An 18,838-nucleotide genomic window follows, 5' to 3' on the forward strand; every position below is an offset into this window, starting at 1 on the left:
TGTGTGTGTGTGTGTGTGTGTGTGTGTGTGTGTGTGTGTGTGTGTGTGTGACGGGGAGGATGGGGGGCAGCTGGGCCTCCACTTGCCTCCTTTCTCTCTCCTCTTCAAAGCCCATCCCTCCAATAGCCCAAGTTGTGTTGTGTGTAGCATTTTTTTTTGTCAATGATCAGCTCTTTCTGTAATGAGTGTAATTCCCCTAATTACAGACTGTAATTAGCCCTGATCCTAGAGATGGGAACAGGAGGAGCCTGGGGCCCACGCACTGGTGTTGCTGTGTGGCTGGTGATGCCAAGCTGCCTGCAGCCTGGGTGCCAACCTAAGGAGAGTGACTGGGACAGGGAGAAAACGAAGCCCCCCCATATCCCCAGCAGGAAAAAGCCTGAGCCCCATCTTGCAAGGTGACAGGAGAGAAAGCCAGTGTTCTAGGAAGCCCCCTGCCCTAGGCACAAATGCCATTTTGCCTGGGCTGCCTAGAACAGATGGGCAGGATGCTCCATTGGCCCCCAGCTTCTGACCCTATGCTTCTCTTGGGGCCTGGGGCACCCAGCTCTCTGCCTCTGCCTGATTTCTCCAAGGATTCCATGCCAGCCCCTCCTCCTCAGCTACCAGCAGGAAAGAGAAGGAAGAGGCTACTTCTGGAACCTGCCTCCCCCTTCATCCCATACCTGGTGCAGGACTCAGCCCCAGAGATATAAATGGGAAAATAACAACAGATTGTGGTGAAGTATTCCCTGGCGAGCCGCTACCATGGCAACAGGAGGCAAATTAGCAAGGGAACAGCACTTTACCCACCATGGGTACAGGGGACTTTGTTCGGCCCAAACTACAGGGTCTGGCCTCCTGCTCCTCCATCCCTATCCAGCTCCACCCCCGCCAAGGAGCCCCAGCGCCTGAGAAGGGCAAGGGAGACCTCAAACATGTCCCCAGGTCACTGCTCGACGCATCAGCCCCTCCCTACAGCAGAGTATGCAACCAGGACCCCATCTCTGCCCCCAATGTCGCCCCTTCCTCTTCCCACTCACCCTCCACCGAAGAGAAGAGGAAAAGGCTGGGCTTAACTCTAGAGTCTAGACTTAAGGGGTGGGAACCTTCGGCTGTGAGGCCACGTGGCCTCTAGGTCCTCAAGTGTGGCTCTTTCTTCTGTGAAGTTTGGATTCAGTCAAAGGGCCACACTTGAGGACCTAGAGGGCCACATGTGGCCTCAAAGCCACAGGTTCACCACCCCCAGTATAGACTTTCTTATTTCCCATACAGACTCCTCAATCTGTTGAGCTTTGGGTCATAAAGGTGGCACAGTGGATAGAGCACCAGGCCTGGAGTCAGGAAGACCTAAGTTCAAATCCAGCCTCAGACACTAGCTGTGTGAGCCTGGGCAAGTCACTTAATTCAAATGAGCCGGAGAAGGAAATGGTAAACCACTCCAGTATCTTTGCCAAGAAAACCCAAATGGGGTCACAGAGAATTGGACAGAACTGAAAAACAACTGAACAAATAGATCAACAAGGCTACAAAAGGGAGGGAAGTAACAGGGGAAATCTGACTCTCTCTTCAAACAATGTCCTAAGCACAGTCTGTGACGACCCCCAAACATCAGGGTGTAGGAGATACCAACCAGGATAACGTGGATCTCCTAGGGATCCTCAGATCCTAGAGAGGACCTCAGCAGTCCAACTAACCCTAACCCTAACCCTAACCCTCCATTGTACAGATGGGGAAACTGAGGTCCAGAGATAAAAGTGCTAAATGGCCTCGGAAGAATTTGAACCCAGATCCTCTGAATGCAAACCCTATAGACTTTCCACTATCCCCACCATTCAGGGTGCCAGATGAGAGAGAAACGGAATACTTGGAGTCCTTAGGAAAAGCTGTCCTGCCTATATTCTCCCCACTGAGCTCTAGAGGAACGGGAGCAGGCCAGCACTGCTTGGTCCACCGGAGGGGAATTGCAAGATGGCAGCCCAGCTCCTAGGGCTGGGCAGATCTCAAGGCAGGGCCATGTGGAGAAGCCAGAGATAAAAACCCATCCATCCTGTCGTCTCCTCCTCCAGAATGCCCTAGGGAGAGGCAGCTTACAGTTAGAATGGTACAGAGAGAAAGACTCTGTTGTAGCTAACACAATAGAGACTAAATCTAAGAAGAAGAAAAAAAGAGAGAAGAGACTAACTCTCTCATGGGACCCTAGAGAAAATGAGTACAGACTGTGGACTCCTGGGTGCCCCTTAAGGCTAAGTCCTCACACGTGTCTCTCCCTTTAGTCCAGAGCAGAGGCTCCAAAGTCCAGTGAATAATATAAAGGAATACACTCATGATTATCAATAAATTATAATAAATTATTAATAGCATAATAATGATCATCCTTAATCTCATCAGTATGAACAGTGTACAGAGACAACTATCAAGTAACACTACACAGTGGTTGCTCTATTCTTTCCATATCCCCAGCACTTAGCATACAGTGCCTGGCACATAAGCAGTTAAGCTCTTAATAAAGCTTTAAGTAATAAGTAAATCTGAAGGAAGCACTTAATAAGTACTTTCTCTAGCTACTGCCCAGTTTCTGATGGATACCCCAAATCTTTCACATGCATCATCTGGCTTTCCAACAGCCCTAGGAAATGGAGAGGGGCAGGGCTCATTCTCCCCATTTTATAGATGAAGATTGTTTCAGTCGTGTCTGACTCTTCGTGACCCTATGTGGGGGTTTTCTTGACAAAGACACTGGAGTGGTTTTGCCATTTCCTTTTCCCATTCATTTGACAGATGAGGAAACTGAGGCAAACAGGGTTAAGTGACTTGCCCAGGGACACACAGCTAGGAAGTGTCTGAGGCAGGATTGGAACTCAGGTCTTCCTGACTCCAGGCCCAGCGCTGTATGCATTGTGGCACCACCTAGCTGCCCTTTTGACTTTTACAATCCACTAAAACCTGAAGACATTTCTGCATCATCTAATCTCCCATCTTATACTAATGAAATTGACTTTTTGCCCCCAAATACAAGACTTTACATTTGTCCCTCAATTCAATTTCATCTTATTAGATTGAGTCCAACATTCTAACCTGCTGAGATCTTTGGGAATTCTAATTTTGTCATGTAGTGTATTGGCTGTTCCTCTCAGCTTTGTGTCATATGCAGATTTGATGAGTGTGCCATTTAGAGCATTATTCAGTTCATTGATTAAAAATGTTGATCAACATAGGACCAAAGACAGGCTCCTGGGATGCTCCACTAGTGACCTCCTTTCAAATTGATATCAAGCACCAATGATGCTCTTTGGATCTGGCTGTTCAAATAGTTCCAAATTCTCCTAATTGAAGGAGAAAAGGAAGGAAACATGCATTTGTTAAATGCCTACTATGAGCCAGGCACTGTGCTAAGCACTTTGCAAATATGCTCTCATTTGATCCTCACGAGAACCCTGGGAGATAGGTGTTATTACGATCCCCATTTTGCAGTTGAGTAAACTGAGGCAGACAGAAGTTAAAGGACTTGCCCAAGGTCACACGGTAAGTGTCTGCGGCTATGTGAACTCAGATCTTCCTGCCTCCAGGTCCAGTGTTCCATCCACTCTGCCACCAACATTTCTGTCTAATTACGTTGCTTAGCCCACACTTCTATGTCTCATCCATAAAAATAGCATGAGAAAATTTTTTCAAAAATCAAATTCATTGCTAAAATTCAGTAAAACCACATCTACAGAATTCCCTCAATCTACTAGCCTAATAACCCTGTCGAGAAAGGAAATGAACTTGGCATGACCTGTGCTCAATGAAGGAAGTCATACTAGTTTTGCATGATGACCTTTTTCCAGATTCAGCTCAATAACTATTCCTTTAATAATATGACCTAGAATTTAACCAGGAATTTTCAGTCACTCTATTAACATTTATTAAGTGCCTACTTGGGCAGCTAGGTGGCACAGTGGATAGAGTGTGTGGCATGGAATCTGAAAGACTCATCTTCCTGAGTTCAAATCTGGCCACAGACAGTGACTAGCAAGTCACTGTTTGCCTCAGTTTCTTCCTCTGTCAAATGAATTGGAGAAGTAAACGGTGACCCACTCCAGAATATTTGCCATGGAAACCCCAAATGAGGTCGCAGAGAGTTGGACACGACCAAATAATAAGTGCCTACTATGAACCAGGCACTTGAATTGAAGCCAAGCTCACTTGACGATAATTTGAACCATCCACCGTCTTCTATTTTTAGAAAATTGGGACAGCATTTTCCCTTCTCTAAGCCTTCAGTATGTTTCCCATTCTCCATAATTTTTCAAAATCACTGATAAAGGCTTAGCAATCACATCCCCCAGTACTTTCAATTCCCAGAGGTGTAGTTCATCTGGTCCTGATGGTTGAACACATCAAATACAGATAGGTGGTCCTTTATTTTCTTCCTACTTTTGTTGGATTGTCTTCTTTTGTTCTGTCCTTTTCAATCCAAAGGCCATTGTCCTTGGATGAAGGGCAGTAAACAGAGGCTAAATGAAAGTTGAACAGTCCTGCCTTCTCACCATTGTCCATCATCACCCAATCCACCTCCAAACAATGGTTCTCTTCCTTCTTTGACCTTCTTCTTTTTCCCAATACAGCTAAAAAACAAAACCCTAAACCCCTTTTTTGTGGTCCTTAGCCTTTCTTGGCAGTCTCATCTCATTCTGAACTTTAGGACTCAACATTATGTTTACATGATTTTACCATACTTTTTTATTTATCCCCCATTACCTCCCCTTGTTTCCATCATCTGTACTTAACTTGCAAAAATATAAGTTGGTTGGTGAATGTCTTTTGCATCCACCTTGGTCTCTTTAAGCTACTTTTCTTGTTGGAATTGTTTCTCTTTTGCCTTCAAAAGTCCCCTTTGAGAATCTCTCGTCTCTGCTGGTTGACTGTTCAGATGTTTTTCAGTTGTGTCCAACTCTTCACGACCCCATTTAGGGTTTTCTTGGCAAAGATACTGGAGTGGTTTGCCATTTCCTTCTCCAGCTCATTTGACAGATGAGGAAACTGAGGCAAATAAGGTTAAGTGACTTGCCCAGGGTCACACAGTAATAAGCATCTGAGGCCAGATTTGAACTCACAATCCACATCTATCCAAAGCGCCACCTAGCTGTCCCTGGGTTGACTGCCGCTATAGAATTTTGACCCATGGGATCTCCTCTATCTTTCATCTGAACATTTTGAAGTCTGTTCTCCCAAAATCTAGGGGATGCCACTATGGTCAGATGCTTCTTCCCTACCACAAATTCTAAGATGAAGTGGTGACTTCACCAAAGAGTTCCCATCCCAACTTGACCGATGAGTATCCGGTTAAAAAAATGTCGTTCCCTTTATTAATTCTTTCAACTTTTTATGGATGAAATTATCATTAAGGCAAATCTTATCAACTTGTCAAAATTCTCAGCTGGTCTCTTGGCAGAGAACTCTAGTAGATATCTAAACAATTGACAATTAACAATTGACTACGGGTTGTCTCTCCTTACTAGATTATAATTTCTGTCTTGCTTTTGTATTTGTAGCCTCGATGCATAGTCAATCAATAAAGTAGCATTTATCAAGCACCTACTATGTGCCAGGCACTGTGCTAAGCACTGGGGCTACAAAGAAAGGCAAAAGACACCCCCTGCTTTCAAGGAATTAACAGTGTAATGGGGAGCCAGCAGGCAAACAACTATGTACAAACAGGATCGATACAGGAGAAATTGGATGGAATCAATAAGGGGAAGGCGTTAGCATTGAGAAGTATCAGGAAAGGCTTCTTGAAGAAGTTGGGCTTTTAGCTGAGACCTAAAGAAAGCCAAGAATCCATCCAGGAGGCAGAGAGGAGGAGGGACAGCATTCCCTGTATGGGAGATAGCCATTGAAAATGCCCAGAGACAGGAGACAGAGCGTCTTACTGAGGAACAACAAGGAAGCATCACTGGATGGTAGAGTATAAGATGTAAGAAGCCTGGAAAGGTAGAAAGAGGCCAAACAGATTTTATATTTGATTCTAGAGACGATAAGGAACCATTAGACTTGATTAAATGGGGGAAAGAAGGAAACACAGTGAGACTTTAGGAATATCAATTTGACAGCTGATGAACTGGAGGATGAACTGGAGAGGGGAGAGATGAGGCAGAGACCAACAGGCTATTGTAACAGTCCAGGACTGAAGTGATGAGCACCTGCGCCAGGAAAGCTGTTCCCTCAGTGTCAAAGAAGAGAAGGGGGCATATCCAAAAGATATTGAGCAGATAGATAGGACAGAACCTGGCAGCCGATTAGATATGAGGGGTAAGAGAGAAGGAAGAGTGTAGGATGTCAAGTAGGTTTCAAGCTTGGGCAACTGAGAGGGACAGCAGTGCCCTCAATTGTAATAGGAAAGTTAGGAAGAGAGGAAGGTTTGAGGGCAAAGATAATAAGTTTGGTTTTGGACATGTTGGGTTTAAGATGTCTACAGGACATCCAGTTCAATACGTCTAATAGCCAGTTGTTGCAAAAGACTGGAGATCAAGAGAGATTAGGGCTGAATAAATAAATCTGAGAATTATCAGCATAAAAATGATAGGTGAATTCATAGGGACTGAATTCACCAAGTGAAACTGTGGAAGAGGGAGGACAGAGCCTTGTGAGACATCTATGGTTAACAGAGTAACCTGGATGAAGATCCAGCAAAGGGGACTGAGGAGTGGTCAGACAAGGAGGTGAAGAGCCGAGAGAGAGAGAGAGAGAGAGAGAGAGAGAGAGAAGGGTCCCTAAAGCTTAGAGAGAAGAGAAGATCAAGAAGAGGTGAGCAATGACGCCAAAGGCTGCCGAGAGGTCAAGAAGGATGAGTATTTGGTGATTAGGAGATCATCAGGAAGTAACTCTGCAGAATTTCCATTGAATGATGAGGTCAGAAGTTAGACTATGCCAAGTACAGATGAGAATGTAAGGAAAGGAAGATCGTTACTAGTTGGCACAGTGCCTGGCATATCATGAGCACTTAATAAATATTCACCATTCATTCATTCATGGGATAATAATAGCTAGCATTTATATAGCACTTTAAGGTTTGCAAAGCTCTGTAAATATCTCATTTGACCCTAAAAACAACCCTGGGAGGTAGGTGTTACTATTATCCTCATTGGAGAAACTGAGGCAGCCAGAGGCTAAATCACTTGCCTGGGGTCACATAGCTGACAATTGATACAGGGTTTGATTTGAGGTCTTCTGGAAAGGACCTCCAAAGCCCTGGAGTCCAACCCCCTCATTTTACAAATGAGGAAACTGAGTTTGTAATTTGCCCCAGATCACATAGGTAGTGTCAGAGGCAAGATTTGAACCTAGGTCGTCTGATTCCAGAGATAGTTCCCTTTCCACTATACAATGCTCCCTGCTGTGTTATACTTCCATAATAGATTTGTGATTTTTTTTTTAAACCAAATTTTTCACTTGCTTCTTTTCTGCCTCAGTGATCTGGTGACAATGCCACCTCTCCTTTCTGCCCCCACTGATGTGTTCCACCACGCCTCCCCTTGCCCTTGATCTTGGGTTCCCACACATGAGTGTATCTTCCTAACACAGGGTTGTCCCAAAAGTCTTGGTGCAGTTTAAAACCTCAACAAGCTGGGAAAGCTCATCCACAGTCTTCACAGCTTAAAATTACATTAAGACTTTTGGGACACCCTATATAGCATGCTACCTCACCTTTTTCCTCTTCTGGTTTATTTATTTGTTTTTAAATAAAGCCCTCCAGAGCCACACTCAGGACTCAGTGATAGTCACCATCTCAAATGTGTCTCCTTCCACTAGGATCATTAATTCACTTTACTTGTTCCCTACACTTTTCACATTTGTAAATGTATGTACATATGGATGCTTTCCCCTCAATGACTCCACCCCTGGGGCCCGGCTCCCACTTCCTTTCCATCTCAGGACATCCACTGAGAATGGAATCTATACAGTAAATAGCAAAGCAATCTGCATCCTGATGGCTCAGTTCCTGTAAGGAAATAGCCATCAATGAAACCCTATTCCCCTAGGTTAACAGAGCTATTGAAAACTCTAGTTCTTCAGTTTCTGCCAAGAATCTAGTTAGGGAACGCTGCATCTCAACCCCATTTTTTTTGAACATTGCCCCGGCCCTTTGCCTCAACCCCCTACCTTTCCTCCCTGCTCCAAAGTCAACCCAGTCAGTCCCAGGGCTGGGAGCCCCTGACTGTTCCGCAGGATTTGCTGCCACCAGCTGGTCGGAATTGGCATGACAGTTCATCACAGAGGAACTTAACACAGTCCCGGAATCCCGAGACTGGCCGATGCTAGAAAGACTGAGCCTCGTTGCAACTTTTAAAGGTCTAGTCTGTTTTGCAGATGAATACACAGAGGCCAAGAGAAGTTAAGAGGTTTGCTCAAGATCACGAAGCTATTAAGGGGCAGAGCTGGAACCCCTCCCCCTCCCAGGGTTTTTTTCCCTGGACTGATGCAGCTACTCCCAAATAAACCTAATAAATAAATAAGCCTCATTTGCTCATCAGTTATTCCTTCTCCAGCCTCAGAGAAGGATTGGGTCTCTCCCTTCATAAACAGGGTTTGGGTTATCATAAATACAAAAGTGGGCATTCTATTTTTTAAAAAAATAAAATAAAACAAACATTTCATTGGAAGGGTTTTAAAAAGCAACAACATTGTTATCACTTCCCACTGTCCTCTTTCCTAGCCCTACCCCTCAGGTAGACATCTCCCTTGTAACAAAGTAACTAAACATAACAAATAAACCTAGATCAAGTCTGACGTTGTATGTTTCACTCTGTGTGCATAGTCTCCACCTCTCTACCTAGAAAAAGAAGTCCAGGGGCAGCTAGGTGGAGTAATGGATAGCGCATCAGCCCCGGATTCAGGAAGACCCAAGTTCAAATCCAGCCTCAAACATAGAGCACTTGCTAGCTGTCTGACCCTGGGCAAGTCATTTAACCCTATTGCTTAAGAAAAGGAAGTCTATCCTGTCTGCAATACATTTTTTTGCTTATCTCATTAACTATTTCCCAACTACATGTAAAAAAATTTTGACATTCTTTTTTTTAAATTACGAGTTCCAAATTCTCTCCCTCCAACCTGCCCCTCCCCCACCCCTTGAGAAAGCAAGCAATATGATATGCTTATACATGTGAAGTCATGCAAAACATATTTCCATATTTGCCATGTTCCAGCCTGTTCTTAAGAGAAATTCACAATGCTCATCCACTTACAAATCTCTTAACTAAGTAGGTTCGCTAAGGGAAATCTGAATGTTTAACTTAAATTTTTCCATACTATAAAACCAATCTTTTTTTTTCTTATTTTGTCTCCACAGTTAATAATTATAACAATGAAGCCTTATATTTCTCTCCTGCGGTCTTTTATCTTTCCCAACGGTTATCTCACTTTATTCTCACAACAGACCCCTGTAGAATAGGGAGGACAAGTTATATGATCCCTATTTCACAGCTGGAAAAGTAGAGAGCCAGGTTAAGTGATTTGTCCCAGGTCAAACAGCAAGCTGGGAGTAACACAAGGCCTAGATCTCATCTCTCACTCTCCGTCCCCTCCTGATTTCTTTCCACCAGAATATGCTCCAAAAAGTAACACTGTTCATCTCTAACACAGAAGAAAACAGGCTCGCTGGGACCCTCCCAAGGACCTTTCCCTATCTCAGTATGCCACAATATGCAGAGTAGTCTAACTTGTCCCTCTGTCCCCTGACAGTTGTCATCCCCAGACCCCAAACACACCCTCTTTCTTTGGTTCTTCAGCTTACCTGCTGAGTTGCAGCTTTCCTCAGCGCCCAGCCTATGGGGACGTGGCCGTCACGAGTCTTCACCCTGGTGGCAAAGCCCGCTTCCACTGTACAACCGGCTACCAGCTGCAGGGTGCCAGAGTCCTCACTTGTCTCAATGCCACCCGGCCCTTCTGGGACTCCCGGGAGCCCACCTGCATCGGTGAGTGACACTCTAAGAGCCAGGGCCCCCTAGGGCTGGGGACGTCATCCCTGCTGTCTTGTCTGGGGGGGAGGCCTAAGCCCTTCCCTGAGCCATCCCAAAGCCCTTAACCTGCGGCATCAGCAGGGAAGCCAGGAAAGGAGGAACAAAGGATGTGGCCTTTGGGACTTCTTTTTTGGAGGTTAGTTCAGGTCTGAGGCCGATCAATAGGCAGGGTCTCGTCTACTCTATTTGTAAAGGTGTTAAACCATCCCGTCAGAGCTAAAGATGTTTCTCTAGTGGTGGGAATAGGTCTTTGCTCCCTTACTTAGTCTCTCTGCACCCCTGCCTTGAACAAATGACTACCTGTACAATCGGAATATGTGTATATTTTGGACCAGACCTAGGATTTCACCGATGTTAGGGGACTCCTTGGAAGGAAATTCCCTCTCCCGATGCTCTGTCACTTACAGTCTTAAAGACTTGTCTAGCGCACTAAGAGGTTAGTGGGGGCAGCTAGGTGGCACAGTGGATAGAGCACCCGCCCTGGAGTCAGGACGACCTGAGTTCAAATCTGGCCTCAGACACTTGACACTAGCTGTGTGACCCTGGGCGAGTCACTTAACCCCATTGCCTAGCCAAAAACAAAAAACAAAACAAAAAAAAAGAAGTTAAGTGACTCGCCTAGGGTCACACAGCCACCATGAACTCAGGTCTTTCTGATTCTGTGACCAACCGTCCAGCCCCTATTACACACGGCTTCTCAGTAATTATAATAGCTCACATTCATTGAATGCTTTATAGGACAAATGCTTTACAAATATCATCTCCTTTGATCCTCACACCAACTCGGTGAGGTAAGCAGGGCAGGAACTATTAATGGTCCCATTTTACAGATGAGGAAGCAGCAAAGCCCGCAGAGAAGAGCTAAATGACCTTTCCGAGATGGGCAAGTTGGTTAATGGCTTAGTTGACGACTTTTACAGTCTCACAGGAAAGAAGGACAGATTAAAAGACAGGACAGATTATTGTCAACTTCGGTGTGTCATATTTGGAAAGCAATTTTCAGTTTCCCCATGCATTTGCAATCTCTCTGTGAGACAACCAATCAATCAGTAAACATTTATTAAGTGCCTACTATATACCAGGCACTATGCTAAGTGCTGGGGCAACAAAAAGAGGCAAAAGGCAGACCCTGCCCTCCAGGAGCTTACAATCTAATGGAGGAGACAACATGTAAACAAATATGTACAAAGTAAGCTAGATAGGGGATAAATAGGAAATAATTAACAGAGAGAAGGCACTGGAATTAAGAGGGCTTAGGGAAGGCTTCCTGTAGGAGGTAGGATTTTATTTTTTTTTTTATTTTCTTTGGTGAGGCAATTGGGGTTAAGTGACTTGCCCAGGGTCACACAGCTAGTAAGTATCTAGTGTCTGAGGCCAGATTTGAGCTCAGGTCCTCTTGACTCCAGGGCCGGTACCCTATCCAGTGCACCACCCAGCTGTCCCTGGGAGGTGGGATTTTAGTTGGGACTTAAAGGAAACCAGGGAAGCAGGCAGAACAGAGAAGGAAGAACATTCCAGACCTGGGGAGAATGCCCAGAGCCAAGAGATGGAGGGTCTTGTTTGTGACCCAGCTAGGAGGTCAGTGTCACCAGATCACGGTGGGGAGTAAGGCGTAAGAAGACTGGAAAGGCAGGAGGGGGCTAGATTACTAAGGGCTTTGGATGACAAGCAGAGCATTTTGTATTTGATCCTAGAGGTAATAGGGAGCCACTAGAGTTTATTGAGGGAGGATGGAGGGGTGACATGATCAGACCTCCCTTTTGTAAAAATCTCATTAGTGGCTAAATGAAGGATGGTTTGGAGTGGAAAGGGACTTGAGACTCACCAGCAGGATATTGCAGCAGTTCAGACGTGAGGTGAGGATGGCCTGCATCAGCAATGTCAGAAACAAGGGACTGTATTCTAGAGACATTGCAAAGATTAAAATCTATAGGCTTTGATATGGGAAATGAAGAGTCCAGGATGACCCCTAGGTTATCAACCAGAGGGACTGGGAGGATGGCATTGCCCTTGACAATAATAGGGAAAGTGGGGCAGCTAGGTGGCACAGTGGATAGAGCACTGGCTCTGGAGTCAGGAGGACCTGAGCTCAAACCCGGCCTCAGACACGTGATACTCAGTAGCTGTGTGACCCTGGGCAAGTCACTTCACCTCAACTCCCTCACCCCCCCCCAAAAAAAGTGACAATAATAGGGAAAATGGGTTTGGGGGAAAGAGGGTGGGTTCACCTTTGGACATGTTGAGTTTAAAATGTCTCCTGCATACCTATTTTGAGATGTCTGAAAGGCAGTTGGAGGTCAGCAGAGAAGCTGGAGCAGGAAAGGTAGATTTGAGAGTCATCAGCATAGAGATGGTAATTAAATCCACGGGAGCTGATGAGATGACCAAGTGAGGAAGTCAAGAAACAAGGCAGCCAGGATTATCCCCACTTTAGAGATGAGGAAACTGAGGTTCAGAAGTGACATGACCCCCTACATCACAAAACTAATATATGATGGAGCCCAAAGTGGTCTCAGGGCTCCCAAGTCAGGGCTCTTTCCTGTAGACCAGCCCCACCCCAAAATGGAGTCAGCCCCAGGCTGCAGAGGAGCATATTCATAATAAGGACAAGAATTCTGCATGGGCTTCGAAGGGGTGCTGGTGGCATTGGGAAGCATGATTGGATGCTGGAGGATGGCTGGTATCCATCCACAAGGCAGGAGTCCTAGGGGAGGTTGTCTGGGAGGGAAGAGACGGAGCATGGCAGATAGGAGGAGAGAAGTGTTTTATTTTATTTTAATGCATTTTTTAAACTATCAAGCATTTTTTTCTCCATTCTGTCTCACATAACCTCCACTGGGAAAAAGAAAAAAACAAAAGAAACATAACCCCCTTGCATTATATAAGCACAATCAAACAAAACACATTCCCACACTGGCCATCTCCAAAACTGGGTGTGTCATTCTGTGTATTAATCCATCACTATTCTGTCCTAAGGTGGGCAGCATTCTGCCACATCACCAGGCCTCTGGAATCATGGGCAGTCACTGAGTTGAGCAGAGGTCTTGAGTCTTTCAGAAGGGTCCATTTTTACAATATTGATGTTATAGTCTAAATTGTTCTCCTAATTCTGCTCACTTTTCTCCGCATTAATTCATACAAGTCCCCCTTTTTTCCTCTGATGCCATCATCGTCCTCATTTCTTACAGCACTATAATATTCCCTTTCATTCATGTGACATCATTTATTCAGCCATTCCCCAGTTAATGAGCACCCCCTTAGTGCCCAGCTGTTTACCACTACAAAAAGAGCTGCTATAGGTATCTTCGTACCTATAGGACCTTTTCCTCTCTCTCTGACCTCTTAGGGGCATGAGCCGAGCCCTGGTATCACTGGGTCAAGGGGTAGGTGCAGCTGAGTAACTTTGGGGGCATAGTTCCAAATTCCTTTCCAGAGTGGCAGGAACAATTCCCAGGTAGTTTCAAATATTCAAGGCAGCAGAGACCGGACCTGAAACCTGAGTGAAAGCAGAGGGGACAGAGAGGAAGGGTCTATGAAGGAGGATAGGAAGAGGAACACATGACTGGAATGGAAAATAGCAGGAGCCAGGAGCAAACATTTGGGTGGAACAGTTGAATCTTGCTTTCATTTCAGAAGTGGTTAGCAGGGACCTATGAAGTAAGAGCTACTGACTTTAAACTCCCAGGGCCTGGGTTCAAATTCTTACTTTAACACTTACTACCTTTGGGCAAATCACGTCAGCCTCTGGGGCCTCAGTTTCCCTATCTGTAAAATAAAGGGATGGATTCTGAGGTCCCTTCCAGCCCTAGATTTATGATCCCATACCGCCGTGATGCCTGCCTATTTAATTAAGCCTGGGCTTCCCCCCGCCTGGCAGCTGCATGTGGAGGGGTGATCCGGAATGCCACGACCGGCCGCATTGTGTCCCCCGGCTTCCCGGGGAACTACAGTAACAACCTCACCTGTCACTGGCTCCTGGAGGCTCCGACAGGGCAACGTTTACACCTCCACTTTGAGAAGGTCTCCCTGGCAGAGGATGACGACAGGTAAGACGCCAGGCCCCAGGGTTTACCCTCGTCAGTTCGGTTCCATGAGCGCTAGTGTTTTCATCTTATTTTTATTGTTCTTATGTTTTTACGTTCCCTGCATTTCTGAATCTATCCCTTCCCCAGTCCAGCGGGCCACCCCTCATAAGACGAACTGAAAGAGAAAGAGAGGAAAAGGAAAAAAGGGCATTTCAGCAAAACCAACAGACACATCAGTGTAAAGAACCCAGGCTCCAGAGGCAGAGGACCTGGGTTCAAATCCCACCTCTCTCACTATCTATAGGGTTTGGGGCCTCTGTTTCTCCATCTATACAATGAGAGGGTTGAACTAGACAATCTTTGAAGTCTCTCCCAGCCTGAGCTCTATAATCCTATGAACCAGACCTATAGTATATACAATATTCCACACCCATGGTCCCCCACCCTCTGCCTTTTTCTCAGATCTTCTCTGAGACCAAGCTTGGTTGTTATAATTACTCAGATGGAACTTTTCCAATGAGCATTTTAAAAGCACTTACTTTTGTGCCAGGCATAGTGCTATGCCCCGGGGAGACCAAAACAGAAATGAAACCCTCCCTACCCTAAAGGAGATTGCATTCTATGGAGGGAAACATTACACAGTTAAGTAAATTAAAAGTATCTGTGAGGCAAACACAAGGTAATCTCAGAGAAGGGGGCTGGTGGGTGAGGGCAATCAGGAAAGACTTCATGTAAGGGGTGGCTTTAAAGAAGCTGAGAAATAAAAAAAAAAGGAAAAAGAAAAAAGAAGCTGAGAAGTTCTAAACACTGACCTAAGAGCCCAATGGTTTGCCCAGCTGACTTGTCAGAGTTTCCAGGACTAACCCTACAGGCCAGGGTAGAGAAACTAGTTCTGTTCTAGTATCCTTGTAGCTAAAAAGCCTGGGTACAGCGCCTTTGGGCCCCCTCTATGGGATGGGGAGGGGACGAAAAAGCCACTCTATCCTAATCCCCTCAGCCGTTAGAGCCGCCCCAAAATACCACCCTATAGTTTGCAAATATTGTGTGCATAACTCTATGAGTAAGAGTGTAGGCTATTTAAAGGCAGCCTTTTTGTCTCCCTAGCACTTGGTACAGTACCTGACCAGTATATAGTAGGTGCCTAATGCATGCTTGTTGGTTGGTTGATTGACTGATTGATTGCTGGGGGTCCCCAGACTCATCATCCGAAATGGAGATACGCTAGAGGCTCCCCCTGTGTACGACTCCTACGAGGTTGAATATCTACCCATTGAGGGCTTGCTCAGTGCCAGCCGCCATTTCTTCGTGGAGCTCACTACAGACAGCAGTGGGGCGGCAGCAGGAGTGGCACTGCGCTATGAGGGTGAGCCAGACTTCCTCACCCGCCAAGGGCCCCACGGCTTCGCTTTCCCCCTTGCAGCAAACTCCTCGTTCTGCTCACTGGTGGTCTCTGCCACCCACTGTCTCTGTCATTCACCATCTTTCTCTCTCGATATCTTCGTCTCTGATCATCTACTTCCTGCCTTCTATCTATCCCAACCTCTATGACCACTGACCTGGTGTTGTCTCTCTCTCTCTCTCTCCTTCCCTTTCTCTCTCCCTCTCTCTCTTTTTTCTTTTCTCTCTCTCTCTCCCATCTCCTTTTTCTCTCTCATATCTCCTTTTCTCTCATCTCTCTCCTTTCTCTCTCATATCTCTCTTTTTCTCCCATATCGTCCCTCTCTCTATCTCTCTCCTTTCTCTGTCTCTCTTTCATCTTTCTCTCTCTCTCTCATCTCTCTGTCTCCTTCCCTCTCATTTCTCTCTCTCTCATCTTTCTCTCTCTTTCTCTGTTTGTGTGTGTGTGTTTCTGTGTCTCTGTCTCTCTCTTTGCATTCCTCCATGTTTTGCCTAGCCCCATCCCACCCCCTAAGGCCCAGTTTGGGGTTTTGGTAGCCATCTTTAGTCACTTAGATCCCCAAGACCCTCTAGTCACAAGGGGTGGTTTTGCAAGAGTTTCAAGGGATTAAACTCAGACCTCAGACCTCAGAGAGGCCCAAGGAGATCTTCCTATATTGCCTCGCTATCTCAAGGCCTCCTCTGTTGTGGAATATTACGCCTTGATCCTCAAAGGCCCAAAGGGTTTCACTCTCCCTATCCCATCCACCTCTAACCCCAGCAGGATACAGCCTCTTGGGCTATAGAATGAGAGATAGAGGCAGTAACAGAGACATACAGCTGGTGAGGGACCCCACTGGAATATCCCTGCGGCCACTCCCAAAAGCCAGGTGCCAGGAGGGCAGAGAGGGCAATGGGAGCCAGCCCCTGTCTCCTGAGGCAGCCCCCGTGGCTTGCAGCCTTTCAACAGGGCCACTGTTATGAGCCCTTCGTGAAATACGGCAACTTCAGCAGCAGCGCCGCCTCCTACCCCGTGGGCACCACCGTGGAGTTCAGCTGCGACCCCGGCTATACCCTGGAACAGGGATCCATCATCATCGAGTGCGTTGACCCCCATGACCCCCAGTGGAATGAGACTGAGCCTGCCTGTCGAGGTCAGCAATCAAGGGAAGGCCGGGGAACCACAGACAGGGCCTGCCAAGAGGGCACAGCTGGGTGGGCGCCCTGGGTGCTGGGGAGAGCCACATACTCGGGCAAGGAAAGGTGATCTGGTGGGGCAGGAGAGTAGGTACCAGTGGTGGGGCTGGACCAAAGAATGGGGACCACAAAAAAGGGGCCGGCAAAAGAGGAGGCCTAAGCCTCAGCCCCCTGCTCCTCTCCACCAAGCTGTGTGCAGCGGGGAGATCACAGACTCCGCTGGCGTGGTGCTGTCACCCAACTGGCCGGAGCCCTATGGCAAGGGACAGGACTGCATCTGGGGTCTGCACGTGGAGGAGGATAAACGTATCATGCTGGATATCCGTGTGTGAGTGGACTAATGGTGGGACCAGGGGAAGGGAAATGGAGGGCACCCCAAGCCCAAAGAGGACCAGAACAGAACAGAAAAGTCTGGGTTGATCGGGAGAGACAGGAATATTCCTGAGGATGCAAAGGAAAGACCTAGATCCAAATCCCACCACTCACACTCAGCACCTCTGTGGCCTTGGACAAGTCACTTAACCACCATCTCCACCATCGCTGCTCCCCTCCGGGGCCTCAGTTTCCTCTTTGGTCTAATGAGAGATTTAGATTAGGTGTAGCTTCTGAAGTCCCTCTCTAAATGTATGAGCTTATGAGTCTAGGCCACTTACACTTTCCTGGGCCTCAGTTTCCTTATCCGTAAGATGAGGGGGTGGAAGTAGTCTCAGGGCTCTCCCAGCTCTAGGGCTGTGATTCCTAAGCCCTACCTTCTCCTCTTGCCCAGTGGGTTCCCTTGGCTCTGCCCTCAGCCCTGATGGCACCCACTTCTCCCCCCTCCACCCCATCCCATCCCTTAACCTTGGAATAGGCTTCGGATCGGCCAAGGAGACGTGCTGACCTTCTACGACGGGGATGATCTAACTGCCCGGGTGCTGGGACAGTACTCGGGAACCCACAGACACTTCAAGCTGTTCACCTCCATGGCAGACGTCACCATCCAGTTCCAGTCAGACCCCGGGGCCTCTGCCGTGGGCTACCAGCAGGGGTTTGTCATCCACTTCTTTGGTGAGCCCACCTCCCCCCCACCCTCTCACTCACACCCCACACTGAGAGGCAGCCAATCCATGGCATCAGGGAGGGCTTCCCAGAGGAAGGAGACAACTGAAAAGGGAGGGGGAGAGCGTCAAAGAAGAAAGAGAGGGAAGATGGAAATGGGACGAGCTACTGAAAAAAGGGGCAGTGAGAGTGAGGAGATAAGATGCTCACACCTAGGAAGAGAAGACTAGGGGGGCACCCAAGGACAGCCGCCTGCCCAGTTTCTGAAAGGATATCATTGAGAAGAAAGTTACCCTCTGCTCTCCGTCTCCTCTGAGTACCCACTAAGAAAAAGAATGCACTCTCATTGCAACAGGAAGACTTTAAGTCAGATAGCAGAAAGAACTTCCCATCAAGGCAGAGAGACACATGGCCCACCACATTGTTTCATGTATTCAGAACTGAAAGGGACCTCAGATGCCATCAGTCCAACCCCCTCCCCCATTTTACAGATGAGGCAACTGAGGGAGGCCAAGTGACTTGTCTGAGGTAGCATAGGGAATAAGAATGGTGGAATTCAAACCTGGTACTCAGATTCCAGAAGCAACAGATTCTGATGTACTAACAATGCCATCTCATAAGGCTGTGGGATTTACCTGAAATCCCACAAGTAATTAATGATGGAGCTAGGTCTCGAACCTACGTTCTCAGACTCCAAAAACAATGCTCCTTGGAGGCTTCCAGTAAACGTTGGTTGATTGATAGGAAAAGGGCCAGACCAACATGATAGAGGGGAAGGAGCACTGGAGCAAGAGTCTATAGACTTTGTTCCAGGCACAGCCCAATTATTAACTATCTGTGTGACCTTGGACAAGTCACCTCCCCTTGGTGGGCTCCAGTTATCTCATCTCTGAAGTGTCTCAAAGCTCTAACATTCTGGGGACAGGCCTTGAGAAAAATGCAAAGCTGAGGTTAGGGGGTGGGCCACTGGGGCAGGGGCACAGCCAGGGCCAGCACTAAAGGAAGATGGAGGCATGTCTTTCCATGATGTCCTTTAACGATAGATGAGACACAGCTGCAGCCCTACTCCTTACACACACACATCATTATCTAGTGAGATACAGGTTCTAGGAGCAAGGAGATGACTGAGGTGACCTGGGGAGTAGAGGGAGGGGGAGGGAGGGGTAGAGAGACAGAGAGAGAGGGGAAGGGAGAAAGAGAAAAAAGAAGGAAGGAAGGAAG

At 46.9% G+C, this 18,838-nt stretch overlaps 1 protein-coding gene across 1 annotated transcript in view; it reads left to right on the plus strand.

The window, feature by feature from the left end:
- The window catches only part of SEZ6 (seizure related 6 homolog), a 43,488-nt gene that overhangs the window by 20,723 nt on the left and 3,927 nt on the right, over nt 1-18,838 (plus strand). Inside the window, exons 5-10 of the mRNA XM_027861709.1 lie at nt 9,750-9,935; nt 13,858-14,026; nt 15,202-15,368; nt 16,342-16,536; nt 16,769-16,907; nt 17,430-17,626. Of these exons, the coding sequence (XP_027717510.1) occupies nt 9,750-9,935; nt 13,858-14,026; nt 15,202-15,368; nt 16,342-16,536; nt 16,769-16,907; nt 17,430-17,626 (1,053 nt within the window). The remainder of the gene's footprint in view (nt 1-9,749; nt 9,936-13,857; nt 14,027-15,201; nt 15,369-16,341; nt 16,537-16,768; nt 16,908-17,429; nt 17,627-18,838) is intronic.

The sequence above is a fragment of the Vombatus ursinus genome, unplaced genomic scaffold (assembly GCF_900497805.2).
Source record: "Vombatus ursinus unplaced genomic scaffold, bare-nosed wombat genome assembly UNPS02014768.1, whole genome shotgun sequence".
Taxonomy (NCBI): domain Eukaryota; kingdom Metazoa; phylum Chordata; class Mammalia; order Diprotodontia; family Vombatidae; genus Vombatus; species Vombatus ursinus.